This window comes from Chiloscyllium plagiosum, chromosome 22, assembly GCF_004010195.1.
Source record: "Chiloscyllium plagiosum isolate BGI_BamShark_2017 chromosome 22, ASM401019v2, whole genome shotgun sequence".
NCBI lineage: Eukaryota > Metazoa > Chordata > Chondrichthyes > Orectolobiformes > Hemiscylliidae > Chiloscyllium > Chiloscyllium plagiosum.
The window spans coordinates 46,909,047-46,933,198 of NC_057731.1; the positions used below are offsets into that span (position 1 = coordinate 46,909,047).

At 41.4% G+C, this 24,152-nt stretch overlaps 2 protein-coding genes across 6 annotated transcripts in view; one reads left to right on the forward strand and one right to left on the reverse strand.

Moving 5' to 3' along the window:
• Positions 1-726: 726 nt before the first annotated feature.
• LOC122561303 (palmitoyltransferase ZDHHC16B-like) lies at positions 727-16,226 on the forward strand. Of its 3 annotated transcripts, none has more exons than XM_043712982.1 (10): positions 727-951; positions 4,581-4,833; positions 5,449-5,643; positions 6,188-6,276; positions 6,913-6,941; positions 7,437-7,570; positions 9,213-9,298; positions 9,579-9,702; positions 12,658-12,728; positions 15,511-16,226. In XM_043712982.1, the coding sequence occupies exons 1-10, from the start codon at positions 941-943 to the stop codon at positions 15,620-15,622; spliced, it is 1,104 nt and encodes a 367-aa protein (XP_043568917.1). In that variant the 5' UTR covers positions 727-940; the 3' UTR covers positions 15,623-16,226. The 3 variants fall into 3 exon arrangements, with proteins under 3 accessions (XP_043568917.1, XP_043568918.1, XP_043568919.1); XM_043712983.1 differs by having other exon boundaries at positions 727-882; XM_043712984.1 differs by having other exon boundaries at positions 727-862.
• Positions 16,227-20,230: 4,004 nt separating this feature from the next.
• The window catches only part of mms19 (MMS19 homolog, cytosolic iron-sulfur assembly component), a 66,645-nt gene continuing 62,723 nt past the window's right edge, over positions 20,231-24,152 (reverse strand). For all 3 annotated transcript variants that reach the window (XM_043712978.1, XM_043712980.1, XM_043712981.1), the window contains 3 exons: positions 22,808-22,867; positions 21,439-21,539; positions 20,231-20,423 (listed from right to left, as the gene is read on the reverse strand). In XM_043712978.1, the coding sequence (XP_043568913.1) occupies positions 20,396-20,423; positions 21,439-21,539; positions 22,808-22,867 (189 nt within the window). In that variant the 3' untranslated portion in view covers positions 20,231-20,395. The remainder of the gene's footprint in view (positions 20,424-21,438; positions 21,540-22,807; positions 22,868-24,152) is intronic.

The window sequence follows — 24,152 nt, forward strand, 5'->3', positions numbered from 1 at the left end:
AAATTAATTAAGTTTGACCAACCTCTTCATTGAAACGTAACTAACTGACAGCAACAGGACGTGTTGGACAGCGGCTCTTGCTTATCATTTCCCTTTTCTTTCCCAGGTATTTGAAGGTTTCTCATGTCTCACCTTAGAGGTTTGTCTGTACCCTAGCCTCTCAGCCACCAACAGAAGAGATCCTAGCGATCACAATGTGGATTGACTTTTCAAAAACCAATTGGTGTTTTTTGACCAGGACCTAGTCAGTGCAACTTCACTATACTGTTGTTGTCTCTCCCTGTGGAACCTGTGTGCATTTAATGTGACAAGACTAATTTATGCAGCTTGGTAAAAGCCCAGGATAGGATCCCTGGGAGAGACGTTGAGGTAAATAGAGTGGATAGGTGTCTCCAGGCTTGGGCTTTAAAGATCGTCAGAGGGAGGGAGCGAGTGAGGACAGGAAGGACACTAACAGAGAAGTTAAAAGTCAATGTACTCCACTCATCCTGCAATCTGTCATTGCTCTGCATTACTATTTGTTGGATTCTGTAGCTTTGATTTAATTGCCAAAGAAATATTGTCTGTGCTCGGAAAGAGAGAATTGTTAATCACCTAAAGGAATCACCTCACACCCTCAATACACACGACGCTGGACGTTCACACCCATTTCAGCACCTCACCACAGGATCTCCTAGTCATTATAGTGAGTGGATGTATTAATCTAATCTGGCTAATTTATCCTTTGTTCTTATTGCAGACATTATTCACCAACTACTGTACCTTGAAGTTCAACAATAACCTCAGGAAGCCTGCAGGAGTCAGCGCACAATGCCTGTTTCCTTAGATCCTGGGTCACTGTTTCTATTGTACTCATCTATCAGTGAGTGAACTCATCTTGAGGTGCGGACTGAACTCCTACAAGGTTTTTAGAATATCAAGGGATTCAGGTGGATTATACATGAATAACAGGTATCCAGAAGTGATTTATAGACTGGAAACTAATCGAGGGGTTTCGGGGTTTAAATGTAGTGTAACATACATGCAAGATTGAGTTACAGATTGGAACCTAATCGAGGAGTTTTGGGTTTATATGAAGTTCAGTAGATACGATGGATTGAGTTACTGATTGGAATCTAATCAAGGGGTTTAGGAGTTTATATGTAGTGTAACGATGTGTGGAATTGAATTAGAGACCGGAAACTAATCAAGGGGTTGGGGGGGTTTCTACTTAGAGTACAGATACACAGGAGTGCATTACAGACTAGAAATTAATCGAGGGATTCAGGAGGACCGGCGTATATATAGAAAAACAGATAGCAGGAATGAATTCCAAGCTGGAATCTTAATTGAAGGGTTCAGGGGGATTGTATCTACCTAATGGGAGGGTGTTTGATAAGACAGTCTTGTGTATGAATGATATTGCAAATTGTTTGTGAAACCCAAGCAGGTTATCAGCAGACCATCTTTGTTGACCATTTCAATTGTCGTCACTGCAGGTTAATTTGTGGCTATAAATAATGTGACTCTCTCTCACCTCCAACCTCCCACTCTCTATCCGAACTCTCCCAGTTCAATTCTGCTGGAAGTATTATGTGATATTCGGAAGTGCCCTCTCAATTTCACATTATCTGATCTGAATTGACACACACCTTCCTCCCTTTAGCTTAGTGTATGGCTGCTCCGATCTTTTCTTATTTGCCCTTGACATTGACGCTGGAAAGTAAGGAATGATTTCCATTTTGAGACTCTACCATTGCCTTTAATGGAATTAACCTGCAGTTGGTTTTAGTGAGGGAATGTTGTATGATTTGTTAATGCCAGACACCTGAGGACTTATGATGAGAATGTGGGTCATGGCAGCAACAGAAGGAAGGATTTGAACTTCTCCCCCCTCCTTCCCTCCCTCACCCTATAACTGCTGCAAACCACCCCCCTCAAAAACAAAGGGATAAGTCCCACCCACTTTGAAGAGAAATTAAACAGATGGAGGCTAAAATCAGAAGGAAGATTCTCCTCTTCTTCCTCACCTCATCCAATTTCTATGGTTTGCATATGAATTCACCCACTTTTCAAGCAAAAACCAAGAGAATCCACTGAGATTTATAGAGCGATTCATGTTGCCGCCAACACATCGTAAAGCCTTTGCAGTGAATTAGTCAGTGTGCCGCTGCAGTGGCTGTTGTTAACTGCGAAAGTATGAGACCACCACCACTAGCAAATGGCAATTCAGCTAAGCTTGACTGTGTTAACTTAGGGGTATCAGCAATCTTTTATTCAATATAGAATGTTGAAATCTGGACCATTCTCCCTGAAAAATATTCTGGATTTGGGACTAAATGAGAGCTGTCAAGACTAGGATTGATAACACTTTGTGGAATAAGGGGAATTTGGATCAAATATAGGTTAATGGGGTGGAGCCATATGTCTCAGTTGGAATGGGAAATGGTCTTGAGGGGCTGAATGACGTGCTGCTATTCCTGTGGTTTCTCCTACTCTGTCAACAGAGCAACGTTCATGTGGTCACCCATTTTGTTAATGGATCCCGAAGATACTTAATATCTGGGCAGCTTGGATTGAAATCTCATCCAACAGACAGATCGTACTGCAGGAGTGCTGCACTGTCAGAGGTGCTCTCTCCAGATAAGCCAATAAATGGTGGCCATACTACTCTGATAGATGTCAAAGATCCACTGTCCTAGTACACCATGACCATTGTTTTCCATTGCCTGTATGAAAAGGAACAGCCTCAAAAACTCCCAAGTTTGTCAAACTTTATTTTCCTTTCACAAATGGATATTGACTTTAGCTTATCTGTTTTCTAACTGTTCAGTTAACACGTCCATTATAAATTGTAACTTTACTGTTTGTTTGAACCCCTCAATTAATTTCTAGTCTGTAACATACTCTTGCATATCTGTACTCTATATAGAAAGCCCCCAACTGCTTGATTAGTTTCCGGTCTCTAATTCAATCCCACATATCTGTTACACTACATATAAACTCCTAACCCCCTTGATTAGATTCCAATCAGTAACTCAATCTATCGTACCTATTAAACTACATATAAACCCTAAACTCCTCGATTAGGTTCCAATCTGTAACTTAATCCTGCATGTATGTTGCACTACATTTAAACCCCGAAGCCCCTCGATTAGTTTCCAGTCTATAAATCACTTCTAGGTACCTGTTATTCATGTATAATCCACCTGATTCCTTGATATTCTAAAGACCTTGTAGGAGTTCAGGGGAGAAGTTCAAACCCTCCCTGCTCTCGCTGCCATGACCCACATTCTCATCATATGTCCTCAGGTTTCTGGCATTAACAAATTCTTGTAAATTTAACAAGTCTACCTCCTTTCAAAAGTATTGGTGATATGTTTGCTACTTTCCGGTCTGCAGGAGCCTTTCCAGAATCAATAGAATATTGAAAGATAACCAGCAATACATCTGCCATCTCTTTGAACATAACGATAAAATAAATTGAAAACAGCTGATACTGGAAATCTGAAACAAAATCCAGAAATTGCTAGAAAATCTCAGCAGGTCTGGTATTAGCTTCAGGTCTGATGAAGTGTCATTGGACTCTGCTTTCTCTCCACAGATGCTGCCAGACCTGCTGAGTTTCTCCAGCATTTTCTGTTTTTGTTTCACCGCTTTTAATATGCTGGGATGACGCTCATTGGCTCCAGGGGATTTGTCAGCTTTCAGTTCAGTTGATGTTTCATGTGCCACCTTTTTAGTTCAGTATTACTAATTTCTTTTAGTTCCTCACTTTCACCAGTACCTTGGTCACCTAGTATTTATGGGAGATTTTCTGTATTTCCTTCCAGACAGATAGATACAAAGTAATTGTTTAGTTTCTCTGTCATTTTCTTGTTCCTTGATATGTTCTGCTGTCATTACCCTGATTGGGCCACATTTGTCCTGACTAATCCTTTCCATTTCATTTATCAAAACAAGCTTTTGCGATCTGTCTTATGTTCCTTGGTAATTTGCATTAAAATTATATTTCAACTTTTGGGATTTTCTGAGGTTGTGAAAGGTGCCGTAACAATAAAAGTTTTTTTCCTGTTCACCTGGAAAATGAAACCTTGGAGAATGCTACCGTCTTCCAATTCAGTTTTCTAGTTTTATTTCAACTTGAGGTATCTCGTAGATCACACAGCCACCTTTATTCCCTGCTTAGAATGGTTCGTTCTTAAAAAGAACAGTAGAACATTTGCATTTGCTCATTGATGCTAGATCAATTGGTCATTTTAAATCAGAGGTAGAAAAAAGTTTATTAAGCAAAGCTATTAAGGCACATGGGCCAAAGGCAGGGTGTATGGAGTTAGGCCATAGATCAGCCATGCTCTCATTGAATTGAGGAACAGGCTTGAGGGGCTGAATGGCCTACTCCTGTTTCTATAATTCCTTAAAGTTTTAAACATTACATCAGCTGCAGTCTTTGCTTCAATCGTGCTGTATCTGTCCTGGGAGTGTTTGATAGTGTCGAGGGAGAACTACGAGTGAGATTTACTCTGTCTTGGGAGTGTTAAAGGGAGCTTTACCGTCCCGAGCTAACCTATACCCAGGTATATCCTAATTCCTTCTTACAGGCTGGCCACTGTTGGAATGAGAAGGCGACTGCATTGTGTCTGTACAGCAATGCGTTTGTTCCTGAAGTGTCTCCGACTAGGCCGCAGGCGGCGTTCGAAGCTCTTCCACCGTGTGAGGACCCTCTGGAGCTACAGCAAACTGTGTGTCAACTCACTCGTTTACAACACCTTCACCAACACTGATGTTGTCCTTGACTCCTTATTTGAGCCCATCTATTGGCTGGTAGATCATGTGACCAGGTGGTTTGGAATGGTGAGTGTAGCATCTTCAGGTTATTTTTTAATATCCACTCTTGGAATGTCAGTGTCTCTGACTGGGCCAGCATTTACTTCCTATCTGTAATTGCCCAGGGGATGCCGGCGACTAGCTGCCTTCATACAGTGCTGTGGTTCATTCAGTTACAGGCACACCCATGATGTTCTTTGGAAGAGAATTCCAGGATTCAGCAACATTGAAGTTTATAGTGATATAATTCAAGTCAGGATGCTCTGTTGCTTTGAGGGGAATTTGCAGTTAGTGATTTTCTATGCATCTGCTCCCCTTTTACTTTCAGGGGATAGAGGTCATAGGTTTGGCAGATACACTGCAGCAACTCTCCAAGGTACCTTACAGATGGTACACATCGCTGCTACTTTGTGGTGTTAGTGAAGGGAATTAATGATGGGATGTTAATCAAGTGGGCTGCTTTGTCTTGGATGGTGTTGAGTTTCTTGAGTTTTATTGGAACTGCACTTTTCCAGGCAACTGGACAGTGTTCCTTCACACTCCTGACTTGTGCCTTCTAGTTTGGGGTGTAATGTCTCAACCTCTCCTCCTCCTCCTCACACTTTGTTTAGATTAATTGCTTCTTCACTTTGTCTTTTGCAGGTGTTTGTGATCCTGGTCATTATTCTAACGACCACCATTGTGATGATTGTCTATATTTGTGTGCTGCCGGTCATCATGAGTACGTACCCTGTGGGCTGGATTGCGTGGCACCTTTGCTATGGGCATTGGAACCTTATGCAGATTGTATTTCACTACTACAAAGCTGTGCGGACACACCCCGGATATCCAACAGAGGTATGGACTCTTTGAATGCAAGGTAAGGTGGACAGGAGGAGAGACTAATTTGGAAAGAACAGAAAGGATGTGTGGTTCATGGCAGGGTGTGAAAGGTTTGTGAAGGTAATTCTTTGCTATCATAAAGGGGGAGAAGAGTGTTGAAAGGAAATTGTTTGCATTTGTATAGCACTATTCACAATGTATAAACGTAAGTAATGGAGCAATCACTTTATGCACTGAAACCCTGTGCTGCACCTGTCCCGGGAATCATGATTTGGAGATGCTGGGGTTGGACTGGGGTGTACAAAGTTAAAAATCACACAACACCAGGTTACAGTCCAACAGGTTTAATTGGAAGCGCTAGCTTTCTGAGCGCTGCTCCTCCACAACCAACTGATGAAGGAGCAGTGCTCTGAAGGCTAGTGCTTCCAAATAAACCTGTTGGTCTATAACCTGGTGTTGTGATTTTTAACTCTCCTGGGAAGATTTGATGGGGACAGTGTAGAGTTTATTCTTTATCTACTCCATGCTGAAGCTTGGTTATCTCCAACTTTATTCGCAGGGGAAAAGTGACATTCCAATGGTTTCAATCTGCAGGAAGTGTATTAATCCCAAACCAGCTCGTACCCATCACTGCAGCATATGTAATCGGTAAGAGTTTTGTTCTGTCCATTTGAAGTAACCTTGAGGTTTAATGCTCCCTTGGCAGGGGAAAAGCAGGATTAATTGGTTGGGATATTCCAACTGCTTGCTCATATGAGTGTGTTTAGGGGAAGGGTTGTTCCTGCGTGGTTGATTAACATAGGCTTATTCGGGTGGGGGAGATGTTGGCTGGAGCACTGCTGTGCTTCTTCCCATGGTTGAATAGGCAACCTGCACTCACCATCCCACACACACCTGAATAGGGTAACCGCGGGATGAATCTCTGTGGAACTAATCCTGAATGAACACTCCTTCCCTGTTTTGCTCAGAATATGGGTATTGTTGATAAAGGTGACATTTACTGTTCATTTATAATTGCCCTGAGAATATTTTTAAACCCTTTATTTTTAAACCCTGGTAGTTATTTGATTTGAGCATCACAGGGTAGAGGCGTAGGATAGAGCTGGTCCTGACCAGTTTGGACAAGGGCAGCAGGTTTCCTTCCTTAAAGGACATTACTGATTTTTTTTTTTACAGCAAACTGGCACAGTTTGATCCCTTTTTTTATTTGCAATAGACTTTATATGAGGAGCAGGACGAGGTAATACTCCTCCATTGATTAACCAGTACTTCATTATCTTCCAGATGTATATTGAAGATGGATCATCATTGTCGTATCCTTTTTGCACTTTAATGTTTTAGCATTTGCAATTTTAAATCCTCTTCAAGCTGAGTTAGTCTAGAAAGCCTTATCAAACACTCTCGGGACATTTACATTATGGGGTTAGGTACAGAGTAAAGCTCCCCCTTTACTGTCTCTCAGTTAAGCGTACCCAGGGGAGCTACAGCGTGTATTTGGTACAGACTGAAGTTTCCACTACACACACTGCAGGACATGTACGGCACAGGGTTAGATACAGAGTAAAGCTTCCCCATACTGACCTCTTCAAACACTCCCAGGTTGGCATAGAATGTGTTATATATAGAGTCATGCTCTAACTATCTTGTTTCCATCAGTCACACCCATGTACAGCATGAGGTGTAATGAAGAAACGCTAGTTGAATTTCAGAAAACTCCTTCTAGAGCATTAAAGGAGTGAAATAAAAGGAGGCTCTGTTGTTGCAGCTCCTCCCCAGATTCGTCTGTTCTCCTTAACTCTACAGCCCAGCTTGGCTGAATAACTGTGTGGGCCATTTTAACCATCGATACTTCTTCTCCTTCTGCCTATTTATGACACTGGGCTGTGTGTACTGTAGTGTGAGCAGCAGGGAGTTGTTTGTAGATGCATATTTCACCATCAACGTAAGCTGCGAGTGTTCACATTGGTGTGCTGGAATGATATGTCTGACACGTTTCCTTATGTAGAATGTATTCTGGATTGTTTAGCTGTGTTTGTGCTCCACCAGAGCAACTCTCCATCTTCTCAGCCTATTGGTAAATCCTGTTTCATTATGTACGTATCTAATATCTCCTTTAAGAACATCATTGTTCACCTCACCCACCCTGTGGTGATGATTCCGACATTGTCACCATTCTAGGTGAACAGTTTGCTCCTGGTTTTTCAGTGACTGCCTTATATCTGTATCATTTAGTGGTCATCTGGTCATTCAGTGACTGCCTTATATCTGTATCATTTAATGGTCATCTGGTCATTCAGTGACTGCCTTATATCATTTCTCTCGCGCCTTCACTATGTCTACCCTATTGAAACACCTTAATGACTAAAAAAAAATCTCTAATAGGTCATCTCTTAGACAAGAATATTGACTGTGTCCTACTCAAATTCCCACAAGAAAATTTATTTCTAATTTTGGAAATCTAGAGCATGTGACCAGAAAAGTTAGCCTGCTTCTGTAAAGTCAGGGTGCTCTTCAATTGAAGTGACACTTGCCTTACTTGTCCCAAAATAGAAATTAAAAAGCAGCTGTGTATTTTATTGATAATGTTTACACTGGGCTCTGCTTCTAAATCCAGAATTTTGATCAAACCTTGTGTTTAAAAACTTAGTGCTATCTCTCCCTGATGGCCCAGTGGAGAACTATGTCACAGAATGAGGGGTAACACTTTCACGCAGAGTGTGGTGTGTGTGTGTGTGGAACAAGCTGCTATAGGAAGGGGTGGATACAATTACAACATTTAAAAGGCATCTGGATGGGTATAAAAATTGGAGGGATATGGGCCAAATGCTGGCAAATGGGACTAGGTCAGATAAGGAGTCCTGGTGGGTGCAGACAAGATGGATCGAAGGATCTGTTTCTGTGCTGTAGGTTTCGTGACAAGTGTTACAGAGCAAGAGGAGGCCATTTAGCTCTGTGCCAGCTTCCTATCTGTGTCCTGTATACCACAAGCTTGAGTCCAGATTGGCTGAATTCTGCTAGTGTTTAGGTGTGGACGATTGCTGCTAGTTAATTTGGGGCCAGGTTTAAGTCTTCAGTCATTTAATCAGAAACATTGAGGCTGATTCAAACAGTGGCAAAGTGCTACTCTTGCCAGTGTCTCGTCTTTTGGTTGAGATATTAAATTGAACAACCCCTCCCTGTCTCCTCAGTAGACAGCCTTATTTCTCAAGGTGCAAGAGGGTTCTCTATGGTGTCCTGGCTGATATTTAACACTCAACTGATATTGTGAGAAGGAAATGATCGAGCAATTATCACACTGCTGTTTGTGGGATCTTGCTGTGCATATACCAGCTGCTGTAATCCCTATATTACTACAATTCTTGCATTTCTTTGTCATCCTCATCTCTTTCTCATCCTCAAAGATGTTGGAGAAAATCTGCTTATTCATTTTCTTCTTTAAGCAATTAATTTTCTTTGTTTGAAATAACTAAAGCTTTCTTTGATAAAGAGAGTGATGTGTGAGGTACAGGTAAGTGTGATTCCCCTTGGCTCCTAACTAATGCCCTCTTTCTCTCTCTCTCCTCTTCTGTCTTTCTCTCTGACAGACGGCCACAGAGACTACAGCTCCAACCATATCCTTCCGAGAAAAAATTTTCCACAAGTGTATAATTTATCTCTGGGTTCTCTGCAGGTCAGTGTTCTCATTTCCTGATACAACCACCCTCGTGTTTGTATTGTGGGATCTTGCTGAGCACAGAATTTCCGGAATGATTGCCTAATGAGGGTATTCACTTCACCGTAATGTAACTGTATGTGATGTGAATGAGATGTCTCTTAGATTAAATAATAAAGTACCAGCTAAATATGATTATTCCCTCTCAGGTTGTGGGTGTCAGGAGGACATGTGACTTTTGGTTGATTTGTTCCCCTCTCTCTTCTCCCCGCCCCCCCCCCCCCATTTCCTTGGTCAGTTCTGTAGCCCTGGCTCTCAGTGGCCTCACCATATGGCACACTGTCCTCATTCTCTGCGGGGAGACCAGCATTGAGAGACACATCAACAAGAAGGAACGGCAGAGGCAGCAGAAGAAAGGCAGAGTAAGTCGTAGGAGTCGGAACTCGGCAGTGTCGTGTGCTGAGGACCCCGGCTCTCAGGATACTGCAAAGATGGGAGCTCTGTCTTGGGTTTTGCTGTTGCATGCTGTGTCGGCTGGGTTGGGGTATAATGTTGGGGGTGAGGGGGCATGTGTCACGTAAGACTTCGAGAGATTTACTGCGTTGGGGAAGTGATGGGGGATATGGGGTGGGGTCAGTGTTAGGCGGTTACAGCGTTGAGGGGTGCTGTGTCAAGTGATACAGAAATGGGTGAAAGCTTGCAGGAGCACCAGTTTGATCTCTGTCTAGTGACTGGTGGGGAAGAGAGGTATTGCGCTGGACTTCTGCAGTCGAATAGCTGACTGGGCCAGGAGGCATGGCAACCTAGATCATTGCCTGAGAGATGCAGGTGAAGAAACAAGCAGCACTGTTTTAGTTCACCACTCTGTGTGTTGAATTCTTTTCTCAGAGTCAGACAACTGCCCATGTCCTGATCCCACACTGACTTCATTGAATACATCATAGAGAGGCTGTCCCCCTGAGCAGGGCTTAGTGGAGGGTTCACAGTTGCCACTTGGTGGTGGGCAGAAGATGGTGAACACACAGGGTGGTGGGGGTGAGGGTGCAAGATTTAATCCCCATCTGAAAAGCACAGTTCATGTGACGTGTGACCTGATGACCTCAGCCAGTGTTCCTTTGCTGTCTCTATTGGCGGTGAGTCACAGGTGCAAAAGTTGCTCTCCTATGCTGCCTATCAAGGCTGTGGGAGAGCAAGGGCCACCAAAAAGTACCATGTATATATTCTTTGATCATTAACACAAGGGATGCTGTGCTATATGTCAGACACCTTTCCTGTTCAGGCAGATATAGCACAGGGTTTGTCTAGTGATTATAATGGGTCAACCAGGAGTATCAGAGGTTCTGCTCGCTCCGAGAGCTGGCTCTGAAGAAGCTGGATCAGTGTCAAGAACTCTCCATGCATAAATAAATGGTGAGTTGGTGATGGGATATTGACCACTGGAGTTATTTTAGTTAGATACAGAGTAAAACTACCTCTATGCTGTCCACAGAAAACACTCCTGGGACAGTATAGAGGGAGCTTTACTCTGCATCTAAACCTGTTCTTTACCTGCACCACATAGTCGTGGGCCTCTTGCTGAGATATTTGTATCATCCCTAGTCACAGGTGAGGTGCCGGAAGACTGGAGGTTGGCTAACCTGGTGCCACTGTTTAAGAAAGGTGGTAAGGATAAGCCAGGGAACTATAGACGAGTGAGCCTGACGTCGGTAGTAGGCAAGTTGTTGGAGGGAATCCTGAGGGACAGGATGTACATGTACTTGGAAAGGCAAGGACTGATTAGGGATAGTCAACATGGCTTTGTGCGTGGGAAATCATGTCTCCCAAATTTGGTTGAGTTTTTTGAAGAAGTAACAGAGGATTGATGAGGGCAGAGCGGTAGATGTGATCTATATGGACTTCAGTAAGGTGTTTGACAAGTCTCCCCATGGGAGACCAGTGAGCAAGGCTAGATCTCACGGGTTACAGGGAGAACTCTCCATTTGGATACAGAACTGGCTCAAAGGTAGAAGATAGAGTGGTGGTGGAGGGTTGTTTTTCAGACTGGAGGCCTGTGACCAGTGGTGAGCACAAGGATCAGTGCTGGGTTCACTACTTTTTGTCATTTATATAAATGATTTGGATGTAGGAGGTATGGTTAGTAAGTTTGCTGATGACACCAAAATTGGAGGTGTAGTGGGCAGTAAAGAAGGTTACCTCAGATTACAACGGGATCTCAGTCAGGTGGGCCAACGGGCCGAGGAGTGGCAGATGGAATTTAATTTAGATAAATGTGAGGTGCTGCTTTTTGAGAAGGCAAATCAGGGCAGAACTTTATACACTTAATGGTAAGGTCCTGGGGAGTGTTGTTGAACACAGACCTTGGAGTGCAGGTTCATAGCTTCTTGAAAGTGGAGTCACAGGTAGACAGGATAGTGAAGAAGGTGTTTGGTATGCTTTCCTTTATTGTTCAATGCATTGAGTATGGTAGTTTGGAGGTCATGTTGCAGGCTACTTTTGGAATACTGTGTTCAATTCTGGTCTGCCCTCAGCCTCCGACACTCCAGGGAAAACAGCCCCAGCCTATTCAGCCTCTTCCTATAGCTTAAATCCTCCAACCCTGGCAACATCCTTGTAAATCTTTTCTGAATTCTTTCAATTTTCACAACATCTTTCTGATAGGAAAGAGACCAGAATTGTACGCAATATTCCAACAGTGGCCTAACCCATGTTCTGTACAGTCATGATCTCCCAATGCCTGTACTCAGTACTCTGACCAATAAAGGAAAGCATACCAAACGCCTTCCTCACTATCCTATCTACCTGTGACTGCACTTTCAAGGAGCTATGAATCTGCACTCCAATGTCTCTGTTCAGCAACATTCCCGAGGACCTCACCATTAAGTGTACAAGTCACCACACCAGCTTATAGTTCCCTGGCTTTTCCTTACCACCCTTTCTTAAACAGTGGCACCATGTTATCCAGCCTCCAGTCTTCCGGCACCTCACCTGTGGCTATCAATGATACAAATATCTCTGGACTGACAAAGGAGTGTATAATGATGGGTGGTGTGTAATAGACTATGTGATAACAAGGCCTGGTGTGTGGGGGTTGGGGTAAGGACATGGGTGAATGTGCCTCACGCACTAAAGTTGTTGAACTCTATATTGAGTCTAGAAGGCTGTGGAGTTCTCAAGTGGAAAATGGGGTGAAACACTGCAGCAAGCCTGAGACAGAGATGTTGGCCAGAAAGCACGGTGGTATGTTGATATGGCAGCTAAATGCAAGCTGAGGGTCCTTTTTTTTTAAGGATAGAATGTAGGTATTGTGCAAAGCGGTCACCCAATCTATACTTGAAGTTGCCTCAATCTTGTTTTACAATTTTCTTCACCTTAATCAGATTTTCAGGAATCCCTATCATGCTGGAAAACTGAACAACTTGAAATTATTTCTCGGGATAGAAAAACGAAGGTAAGTGTTTACATGGAGTTCAACAGAAATTATGAATTGTAAATGGGCTATTTGGCTCAATCATTCCACTTTCCCCTCTCCATCCTATTTCCCTGCTCCTTGTTTCTTTAGTTTTCCTGATTACAGCTCAATTGTTCACCGTTTAGCCTATCAAACCTGTACCAGCTCTCAAGCAATTTAGTGAGTCTCATTTCCAGCCCTTTTTCTCTGCAGCCCATAATGTTTAAACCTTCTGGTGTTAGTACAATTGCTGTTGAAAAGCAATGATTGATCTGGTTTCACCACACTGACAGGCAACACATTCCAGATTCTAAACACTTGCTGCAAAGGAAGATTTCCTAACCTCAGCAACTATTTCTCAATTTTCCCCCAAGATCACAAAATATTGCAGGCCCCTGAGCCACATTTGATAAGATTGTGATTGATCTGATTGTGCCTTTACTCCACTCTCTTATCATATATCATAATCCTGAACTTCCTTGTCAAACAAAAATTATCTAGCTCAGCTTTGACTATTACCAAAGATCAGCCTCCATGCTTTGTGTGGAAAAGAATTCGACTTTCCTCTGAGAGAATGAATTCATTCTCATCTCTGTCTTAAATGGTAAACTCCTTAATTTTAAATAGAGTCCGCAAATTCTAGATTTCCCCCAATAAGGGTCAACTTCCTCCCAGGATCTACCTTCTCAAAATCTTCTGTTTCAATAAGACTACCTCTTATGCTTCTGAACTGAAGTGTAAATAGGCCTAACCTACTCAACCTTCTTCATAAGGCAATCTCTTCATCTCAGAAATCATTTTAGTGACTTGTTTCCAGTGTAAGTATATAACTCTCCTTAAATAAGGAGACCAAACTATACCAATAATCATAAAGTCCTCAACAGTTGTAGCAAGACTTCTGTTTTTATATTCCAATATTTCATTGCCTTCCTAATTATTTATTGTATCTGCATGATAACCTTTTGTGATTCATTTACAAAGGCACCAAGATCCCTCTAATGCAGCATTTGCTGTGTCTCACCTTGTTGGGAAAAAAACTTCTATTCTTCCTGTCCAAGTGGACAAGTTCATTTTTTTTCTACATGATACCAATCTTCAGTCTACTCACTGAACCTATCAATATTCTTTTGCAGGATAAATCTCCTTACAAATTGCTTTCATTATATCCTTAGAAAATTTGGCTACGTTACAGTCTGTCTCTTCATCCACGTCATTGTCATGGCTGGTAAATAGTTGAAGCCCTAGCACTGATCTCTGTGGCATATCCCTAGTTAATTTACCAACCTGAAAATAACATATCCTGACTTTCTCTCCTTTTTTCTTTCCTATTAACTATTCCTGTATCCATGCTAATAAATTGCCTTAACACCATGAGCTCCTGTTTTGTGCACAAATCTTTTATGTCATATCCTGTCGGATGCGTCGAGGAAATCAAAATACACTGCATCCATTGGTTCCCCTTTATCTATCCTGCTTTTTATATCCTGTTGTTCTGTCACAAATTTGTTAAACACTGTTTTGCATTCACAAAACCATATTAACACTGCCTGATTGTATTCGGATTTTCTAAGTGTCTTGCTATAACCTCATTAACACTGGATTCTCACATATTTCTGCAATGATGACTGTTAGGCTAACTGGCCTACAGTTTCCTGCTTTCTCCTTCCATTTTTAAAGTGTTGTATTGATAGCTTTCCAGAATCTCTGCAATTACAACCAATGCATCCGTTATCTCTTCAGTGATTTCCTTTGAGTAAAGGGCTTTTGCCCGAAACATCGATTTCGCTGCTCATTGGATGCTGCCTGAACTGCTGTGCTCTTCAAGCACCACTGATCCAGAATTTATATCTTTAACCATGCTTCCTTCCTCTGTGCGTAAATCCACTTTTATGGCCCTATTCCATGATTCATATTTTTGCTATTTGTGTGCCCTTCAATTATTGGATCTCCTTTAATGTTGGCTTCTGGTATTTTCTCATTCTGTTTGCTGAACTTCTATTGAGATACTTCTATAATTCCTCCTGTGAAATCAGACAAGGGAAGGAATTTCAGCCCCCACTGCTCCTCCTGTCACAGAACACAGTGGCCCTGAGTGCAATGGCCCTGCCTCAGGCTTCGAATGGTTGTTTTCAAAATCTCCACCTTATTTGCCATTATTAACTTGCCAGTCTCATCCCCTATGGGATTGTTGAGTGCTTTAGTTAATTTTTTTTAGTATTCTTATAAAAACAGAAAAATAGACTATATTTATTTTCATCATCCGTTTCACCTTTCAATCATCCTTTGCTGGTTTCTAATATTTTCCCAATCTGCTGGGCTACTGCTAACTTTCTAAGATTGTTCATCTTTTCTTTTTGATTCCATTCTTGTACATCTATCCAGTGCTGGATGTGCAGAAACTTCCACCGTTAAATATTGGGAAGACTGAAGCCATTGTTTACAATTCCCTCTCTGAACCCCAGCTGCTTTAAGTAAACCAACCCTCCTAATCCTTTTTTTAAAATCAGTTATTAACCCATTAGGTGTCTCAATTACCTCCTCTTTTAGTTTGGGCACCAAGTTCATCCTTGGAGAAAACAGATGCAAAATGTTATTTTTTAACCAAACTTGAATTTTTTTGCTATTCTTCTGTCCATACATTTTTGGATTTGCTTTCATGTTGGCTTCTTTTCTGATCATCTGTTTCCTGCACTTTAGTTTGTTGCTGTAGCCAATAATTTGTGGGTTTATTCTTTTAGTAATTGGTGAATCATTACATTTGTGCCCTCTGTTTGCATTCCAGTCACTGGATTACTCGCCTACTGCTCCCCTCGTCACACCTACCTTATGGAAATGGTATGACATGGACACTGCCATCAGCCTTCAGTGTGGATAAGGCCATACTGGCGATTTGAGGAATGACAAAAGAGACATCTGACGAAAGACATCAAAAAGGCTTTTTTGTTTGCCTGGAGGAAAAGAACTAATAGCTTCACGCTTCCCTGTGTATCCTGGGTCTGATAACAGATACAAATTTTCGAACGGGAAAACTCAAATGATCCGTGGTGATCGGTTGGTGCTCCGTGCATTCAAAGGCAATAATTACAGAGTCAATGAAGCAATAAAACACCCGAGCAGATGTGACGGGAGTAAATTTCCTTGACTAATGGTTATGCTCATGCCACAAAGCTGTGCTTCCTTGGATGGGCATTATCAGGGACATTTTTTTGAACATAAAGGTTTAAGGACTGTGTTTTATAAAAACTGTAAATGATTATTGTATAATGATTGCTTTCTTTGTTAACTTTGGGTGATGTTGAAACTGGCAATAACTTCTGAGTGGCCCAGAGGGTGAAGGGGTGCCCACACCTGATCTCAGCAGACTTCTCCCCAAAACCCCAGTGGACCAACCCCTTCCCCATCACTCTCTTACAGTAAGATTCTAATGAATTAAAACCCTTTAGTGGAAGAAATTGTAGCTAGTCTTTAAAAAGCTTTCAGGTTGTGTGGTGGCTGGAGTTTTTTTTGCTGCAGTCAGTTATATATTGTGGTGATGTATTAAGTAAGTTGTCATGTAGGTCCTGAGTTAGGTCATTCTGGTGCTGATTTTAAGTGGATCTGTAGCTTGGGGTACACTGTTTCTCACTGCCCAGTAGGGGGAGGAGTGAGTATGAGGCAGGTACTGTTCTTAATCAAAACCACTCCTCCTCATCCATAAATTCCAGTGTAAATAATCAAAGCTAAATCTTTGTTGAATTAATATTGCTTCTTTCTCATCCTTTACTAAAGCAGAAATTTATCCCAGACCTGCTCATTAGCTTTGGGGTTATTGAGTGCAGAGTGAGAACTGTCATGTGAATAATATCAACATCCAGTTGAGCCAATTTGAAGATCATTCCTTAATTTTGCTATTAAAATTCCCTCACTGTTCACTGAGAGACTTTACTGGAAAACTGGAGTGGAGTCCAATTAAGGACAAGCTTAGGACTGCTTCTGCCACTGCACAGTGGCAAGGTTCACACTTAAGAGCAATTTGACAAAAAGGGAGGCTCTTTCTTGGGCTTCTTTTGGTGTTGACCCATGTTTGCAGCTTATTTTCTCCTTGTCTTAATGTAACTGCACTACCTTTGTAATATGTATGTTTAATGTGACCAACTGTGGATACTCTACACCAGAGGCTGGAGAATCTGATTGGAGCTGGAAAACCCAATTAAGTGTTACAAATAAAGTATCAGATTCATTACCTCACTAGTTACTATTTCCCCAGAAAATCATTTATTGACCATTGAACTGAGTGATTTGCTAGGGTTGTTTGAGGCTAGTAAAAAGTCATGTGTTGTTGTGAGTCCAGAGTCACATGTACACTAGGTTCCTGATGCTCCTACAATAGCCCCAGTGTGATAGTCCAAAGTAATCAAGGTGATCTACTGAAACAAAAGCTATCTAATCTGAGGCCAGATTCTAGTTTCTCAGCTTGATACCACTCTTACATTGATATTTTAACTCCGGCAGCCTCTAAAGGCATCCTTTGAAGAGTAAAAATAACACACACAATTTTTTTTTAAAATGTTAATTATTTCTCCAGTGGAGAGTTAATCTTACATTAAAAGTTGTGCAGGCAACAGTTACAGATCACACTTGTTTTTATAAACTAGTTGGGTGGAACTAGTAAAGGCTCAGTAAGTGTCACCTTTCATTTTCACCACTATCTTTGTTCTATGTAAAAGCTGCGTGTGCACAGCACATCTTATAGTCCACTTAGCTCTGTCAAACCAAAAGCCAAAGGGAAGTGCTTTGAGTTAGAGCACCTTACCAGAAGCAAGAAGGAGCAGAGGATTAAAATGGAACCTTCTGGCATCAACTTCAAACAAATTAACAAAACTATCAAAAAAATCTACAAACAATCCAGGCTGTAGAAATACTTTCTTTAGAAATGGTCTAAAGTTTGCAATACAGAGCTATACAGCAGTAATTATTGACTGCCAAGTTTAAAAATGGATGGCATAGGCTTGAGATGTCAAAAAAAAAGAGGACTGGGAGATACCACAACAAATCCTCAATTTTGGTAGGAACAGAAACAGAGAACAAAAATGAGATTGACGGGGAAATATATAATCTGTCCTCAGTTTGAAGAAAGAGTAAATTTACAGAGCAGATGTAGGAAAAGGGTGGAAAAAATTGAGGCAATTTGAGTTTCCATCTAACTGTGGGAGAATATCAAAGGCAAATTCACAACTGTCTCCCCAGTTACATCACACACAAGTCTTACCATCAGTACAAAACTAGCGATTAAAAGGAGCAACTTTGTAGATGAAAACATTAATGGTTTGAAAAGAACATCACAGACCATTTTGGAGTGACAGAACTTAGTAGGATATAATGTGAATATGGAGGTCATTGCTTGTCAATGATAGGGCATGGAGGTTGGTGAGAATCAGTGATAGGGCAAAGGGTACGCTGAGATTATCACTGAACCAAGGAAGTCACCCAAGAAATTATAAATTGGTAAACAAAAAACAACAGAGTGGTGGATGCTGAAAATCTGAAAAAAAGGAAGTTGCTGGAGAAACTCAAAGGTCTGGCACCACTTGTCAGGGTCCAGTGACCTTTCTTCAGAACACTTCTGCACAAGGTCACTGGTCCAGAAACGGTGGCATTGCTTTATTTCCACAGATGCTGCTAGAGCTGCTGCATTTCTCCAGAAATTTGTTTTCGTTTCAAACGATAGTTTGCGATTAGTCAGCAAGAATGAGAGACAGTGATTCTAGTCCTATTTCCCTTTAACTAATCCAAGATACTGATACAAGATTTTAATGTTTTAGCACAATGCCAGCAATGTGCACTATTTTGGTAAAAGTTGCGCCAGAAAAACATTTCCTCAAGACAATTTTTGACAAACCTCCCAGTTAATACATGCTAATTCATCCACCGGAGTATCAATCAGCCTTACCATCACAGAGGACAAATGAAGTTATGTCTGGAATCAGTTCATTCAGTGTAGACTGTGCAATGCCTAGGCAGTAATCAGCCAATGATTACAGAGCAAATGCACGTAGTAAGACAGTCTGATGGTTGTCAGTAAGCTGCTCCTCCCAAAATAATACCCGGCAGAGAGAAGGGCTTCAACTGGAGGGGTCACCCCCTCAAAAAAAAAGTGCAAATATTCTATTACCTTGGGCATTCTACCATTGCCCTGACTTGTTTTCCACATGCACCTTTTTCTGCTGTGCTCCGCTTTACCCCTGAATATTCATCATCCTTCCCCATTCTGTAATAATGCTAAGGTGTCCAGAGTGTAAATATGACACATGTTAACAAATATGCACGAGACATACTAAACCGGGGAGGGGATGGGGCAGCAATAACAAAAATACAAGTGATTTCACTCCTGTTTTTTCCCAATTTTTGAAGCTGACAGGTATAGATCATTCATGTTATTTCTCAGTGGACCAAGACTACTCTGGTATCATTACTCAGTAAATGGAATCCGAACTATGGAATACCTCTATCACTCATACTCCACTACTAGTCTTGCACTTTGTCACACCTGTCATACTTCAAAAAGATCACAGTTTTTACAAGACGGGTATTTTGTTCTGGTTCTTAGCACTTAGCAATTTTCAAACCATCCTCATCAGCAAAAATGACACTCAGACTGACCTACAGTAGTTAGACCTGACAGCCTGAAAAGACAGGCCACCGCTAAAAGCAGCTTCAACTTAACAGCAGTACACTACATTCTGCAATATATGGTATATAGTACATATCAATCTAAAAAAACATGCATCACCTAACTCACAGAGAGTCAGCCAAGGAGAATTTCAAGGAGATGCACTTTAAAAACAAAGTAATTAAAGCAATTTCAACACAGTACCTATTGATCAAGTTCCAGCCTGTAATTCACACTTAGGTATTAGTCGTTCTATATATAAAACTCCAAGCTCTTGGATTAATTCATAACAAATTCCTAGGTGTCTGTTATTCCATTTATAAATCAACGAAACCCCTTGATTACATTCCAGTTTGTAACTTACTCTCAGGTACCTGTTATTTCACATAGAATCTCCTGAATCCTTCGATTAATTTTGTAACTCACTCCCAAATATCTGTTGTGGCATATATAAATCACCCAAACTCTTCGATTAGTTTCCAGTCTGTAACTCACTCATGAGATTCCAAGATTGTGTACAGGTTTGTCCTGGTACACATTAGGGTGAAATGAACCATCTCAACTGCAATACAGCAGAATCACTGCACAGCTATTTGATGCAAAAGTCCTACAGGACATTTGCCATGTGTCTGTCTCTCCTAACCTTTGCTCAGTTACTAGAACGAATTAGGCAATTTGCTCAGTTAGTGAGGTTGCTTTGTCATATCATACAAGGTGAAGAATTACCACACTCTACACAAGGGCCATTCTGAGACCACCGAGGTGCTGAATGAAATGTGCTTATTTAAATAGTCGTTAATTGGTTAAAGGTGCAAATTCTTCATTATTTCAGTCTTCATTTCCGCTGGAACACTTTTTCTTTTGTAAGAAAAACTGGATTTAATTTTTATTGTGTTATTTTTGTGGGGGCTTGGAATGTTAAGTTGAACAGGCCACTGGTTGTAAATGTGCCGGACAGGCTAGGCCTCGTCTGATTGTCGTCTTTCTCTCTCTCTCTCTCTGGTCAGGTGGATGCGCATCAACTGCCTGGGCTCCCTAAAAGAAACCTATATTAAAGAGAAAAGGGTTTGGGAAGAGGGTAGAATTGGAGATTAAAAAAAGAGAAAAGATTAACAAAAAATACTTCACATTTGTTAAAGACAGAAATGCAGAGTGCAGAATCACACCAGAATGTGAAAATCATATTAGACATCAGCAATTATACACCAAACAAACTATTTTCTCAGTGTTAAGCTGATCAGCATAGACCAGGATCAACACTGGGAACTTCAGTCCTGAGAGACCGGACACTGCAGCCTTGAAGTCCAGGCTGGTCCCAATTCTAATCTCTGTTATCAGATGGAATAACTGACTTTCTTTTACCTTTAGAGGGGCCTGGACTGGAGTAGAAATTATATCATATGGAAAGCAAGCATCTTAACATAACACTTAGAGATCGCCTGGACTGGTTCTGGTCCTGACAGGTCAGACAGCAATTTTCCAGAAGTAAATTTTCTTTACTGCCTGATATTGTTTTGCGTCTCCAAGGAGGTTACTTGGCTGTGGTGATGGAGTGGAGTAGGAAGTTTCTGTTTGTGATGACATGGACAGCATGAGGCATGGGCAAGTTTTGATGCTGGAAATGTTCTTCATCTCTCTCCAACCATGAAGGTCTCTATTTCGGCAGATCTCCAACTGGGTTTCTAGTTTTAATTAAGTGTGTGAGATTGATCATAGACACAAGCATCTTGGCTTAGTTCCTGCCTTCTGGGGAGGTAGCTGAACCTAGTCACAGGGTGGACAGCAAATTTACAAAGGTATTACTGATTTGAATAATATAGTTTACAGTACTGGGGGAATGAGTTGAGTAGAAGGGACAGAGGGAGAGCTGTTGAAAGCTTCCTTTCACCTCCAAAGCACATGAGGTTACCAGGAATTAGAATCCATAATGTTTTCAAGCCTTCCAACACACGGTGGCCCATCGTAACGTTTTTGTGGCTGTGATAAATGAATGCAACTGGCACTGCACTGCACAGCCTCTTCCCCCTTTACCCAATCGCCTTGTAAAAAGCTCACACATACCATTCTCCCCGAGCTCTGACTGCTTCCTTCCTCACCAGTCGCTTCTTGTCATCTAAGGGTTTAGCCAGGGCTTGGATTACCCGGGATTTGTGGGGCAGGATCTGTAAAATTAAGGCAAATTTTACATGTTATTTACAAACATGGCTTTCACAGGGTCCAACAATGGATGGAAACGGCAGGATTCCATTCAATTTTCCGACACATGCATCACAACTATGCTCATCAATATTTTAAGAGAATGCACACACAAACTTGGCAGAAATACTGAACAGGCAAAATCCTTGCAAACATATTTCTGGTGCTCTGATGCGTAGCCAAAGGAATTGCCATCCAACACAGGTACGATGGAAACAATTACACTTCAATTCGGTATAGTGTCATGGAGAGGGCAAAAAAAACATGCAAGCAAGGTTAATAACCAGATTGAAGCTTTCAGTTATCAAGATATGGACCCCACCCCTTTGAGAAAAATAGAAGTCCTTGCGATCAGGCCAATATTTCAAAGATTAAGGAGGGATAAAATTGAATTTGTGCTTAGTAGCCAGTATGTTTCAAACAAATAGTTCAGAGAGGACCCGGGAGCACGATCTCAGGTTATACAGAACTGGAACTAAGTTAGCAATCTTTCCCAGAGATCCTTGAAAACTCCAGAATCAGGCTACTGCCTTGTGAACTTCACTGTGAACTTCACTGAATCCCTTCCAGTGACAACTAGACCTGTTTCTGGTTAGAGAGATCACTTTGTACAGGAGGTAATATGTAACGTTAATCAGGAACAAATGGATCTGGACTAGTTTCAATCCCATAAGGGTATAGGATTTGAATCTCTTTCTCTCATGAGGTCATCTGGGGTGGGAGTGAATCTATTTGATGCTCACTGCTCAGATCATACTTGTGTGGGACAGGTTGAAGTCACTGTTTATTTATATTTTAACAGACAACATATTCTTTAAAAAAAGTAATGAATTGGCACAGTGATAGACTTGGAGATCACATCCAGTTATGAGTGTACCACACCAAATACACACAGCATCAGATTACGTTCCTTTATCAATATGGCAGCACAATTGAGGAAGTGCAGCCCTGTTGTTGGCACTGACCTTTAAGTGAGGCATTAACTGAGACTTTGTGGAATTACTTAGAGAAGCAACAGGGAATCCCAACTCAATCAGCACCAAAAACAGAAAAAAAAACACAACACACCACCAATTTCATTGGTACGTGACATTATGTTGTGCACAAAATGTCCGTTAATTTTACTTCCTCAAATAAAGTAACTGGATCTTGAAGAAATAATTACACGACAGATGTCTGGGTAAACACAAATCTAATGGACAACACCATAGATGATTAATTGTATAAATCTTACCACATGTGGTGGCAGCTTAGTCAGTGCATGCATGCACTGTAAGGATGCAATACGGACTTTCTGCAATTGAAACACAGGCAAATTAGCATCAAAAGAGAGGCACACCTTTCCGACACAACACTGATAAGTGATTGCATCATCATTATCACTAAGGGCATTACTATTTGGACTCTATCTTAAACGGAGCACAAAGCGAATCGAAAAGACGAAACCAGCAAGTGAGGCCTCAATCGGATGCACTGAATGAACACAGTGTACAGGATGGACTAGGATTACTGATGATATTCGACTACTGTGTGACCTTGAATGAGTCCTGTGAACATTCCTCTATGTGCTGAATCAAACTTGTTTTCTGTACTAGCTCCTTGTTAAACCATATAAGAGAGAGAGTTTCGTTCTGAGTCACTGAACTTCCCCTTGGATCGGGATCATAAATGTTGCTGGGAACAAACCTTAGCCTCCAGGACTGGCCATTGATTGAGGGGTCCCCGATGGGCTGAAGGGAGTGAGGCCCATTGCTCTCTCTTCCTTTCTTTTCCATTTTAAAAATATTATTACTTATTAAACGTTTAAGCAAACTGCTGTTGTCGAATCTTCTCTTAACTACATTTAATGGAATCCGAAGGACCACTTGTGATCCAAGACAGACAGAAAACACTTTCTGGAGTTTAAGATAATGGCCACGAGAATCAGATGCAAAATAAGAGCAGCTGCTTTCACACAGCTCGGTGTGATCTGGAACTTGCTGCCCGAATGGGCAGTGGAAGTTGATTCAGTGGTAACCTTCAAAAGGGAATTGGGTGAATAAGTAAAAACATAAATATGTCAGGATTATGGGGAAGGAGCAGAGAGGAACTAACTGAACAGATTTTTCAAAGAATGGGCACAGGCATGATGGATTGAGTGACTGCGTGCACTGTACAATTTAACACACAGAGGTATCCTAAGCAACAATTGCACATGTAAGTAAGTCAGCTCAAAAGGTACCACTTGTAAAATACTTTTTCTTGCCAATCTCCTGACGAACATAACCTTGAAAAGTTACATTATTTTAAAGTCATTATAAAAATACAAGTTGTTGCAATGGATCCGCACGCTGCAGGAACAGAAGCAGACCATTCAGTTGAACAGGTCTGCTTTGCCAGACAATGAGATCATGGATGATCTAATGATCCTCAACGCCACTTGCCTACCTTTTCCCCATAACTCTCGAGTCCCTTAATGATTAAAAATTTGAGTTTGTCAGCCTTGAATATACTTCATGACCCAGCATCGACAGCCCTCTTTAGCAATGAATTCCACAAATTCTCTCCACTCAAAAGAAATTTGTCTTAAATGGTCAAAT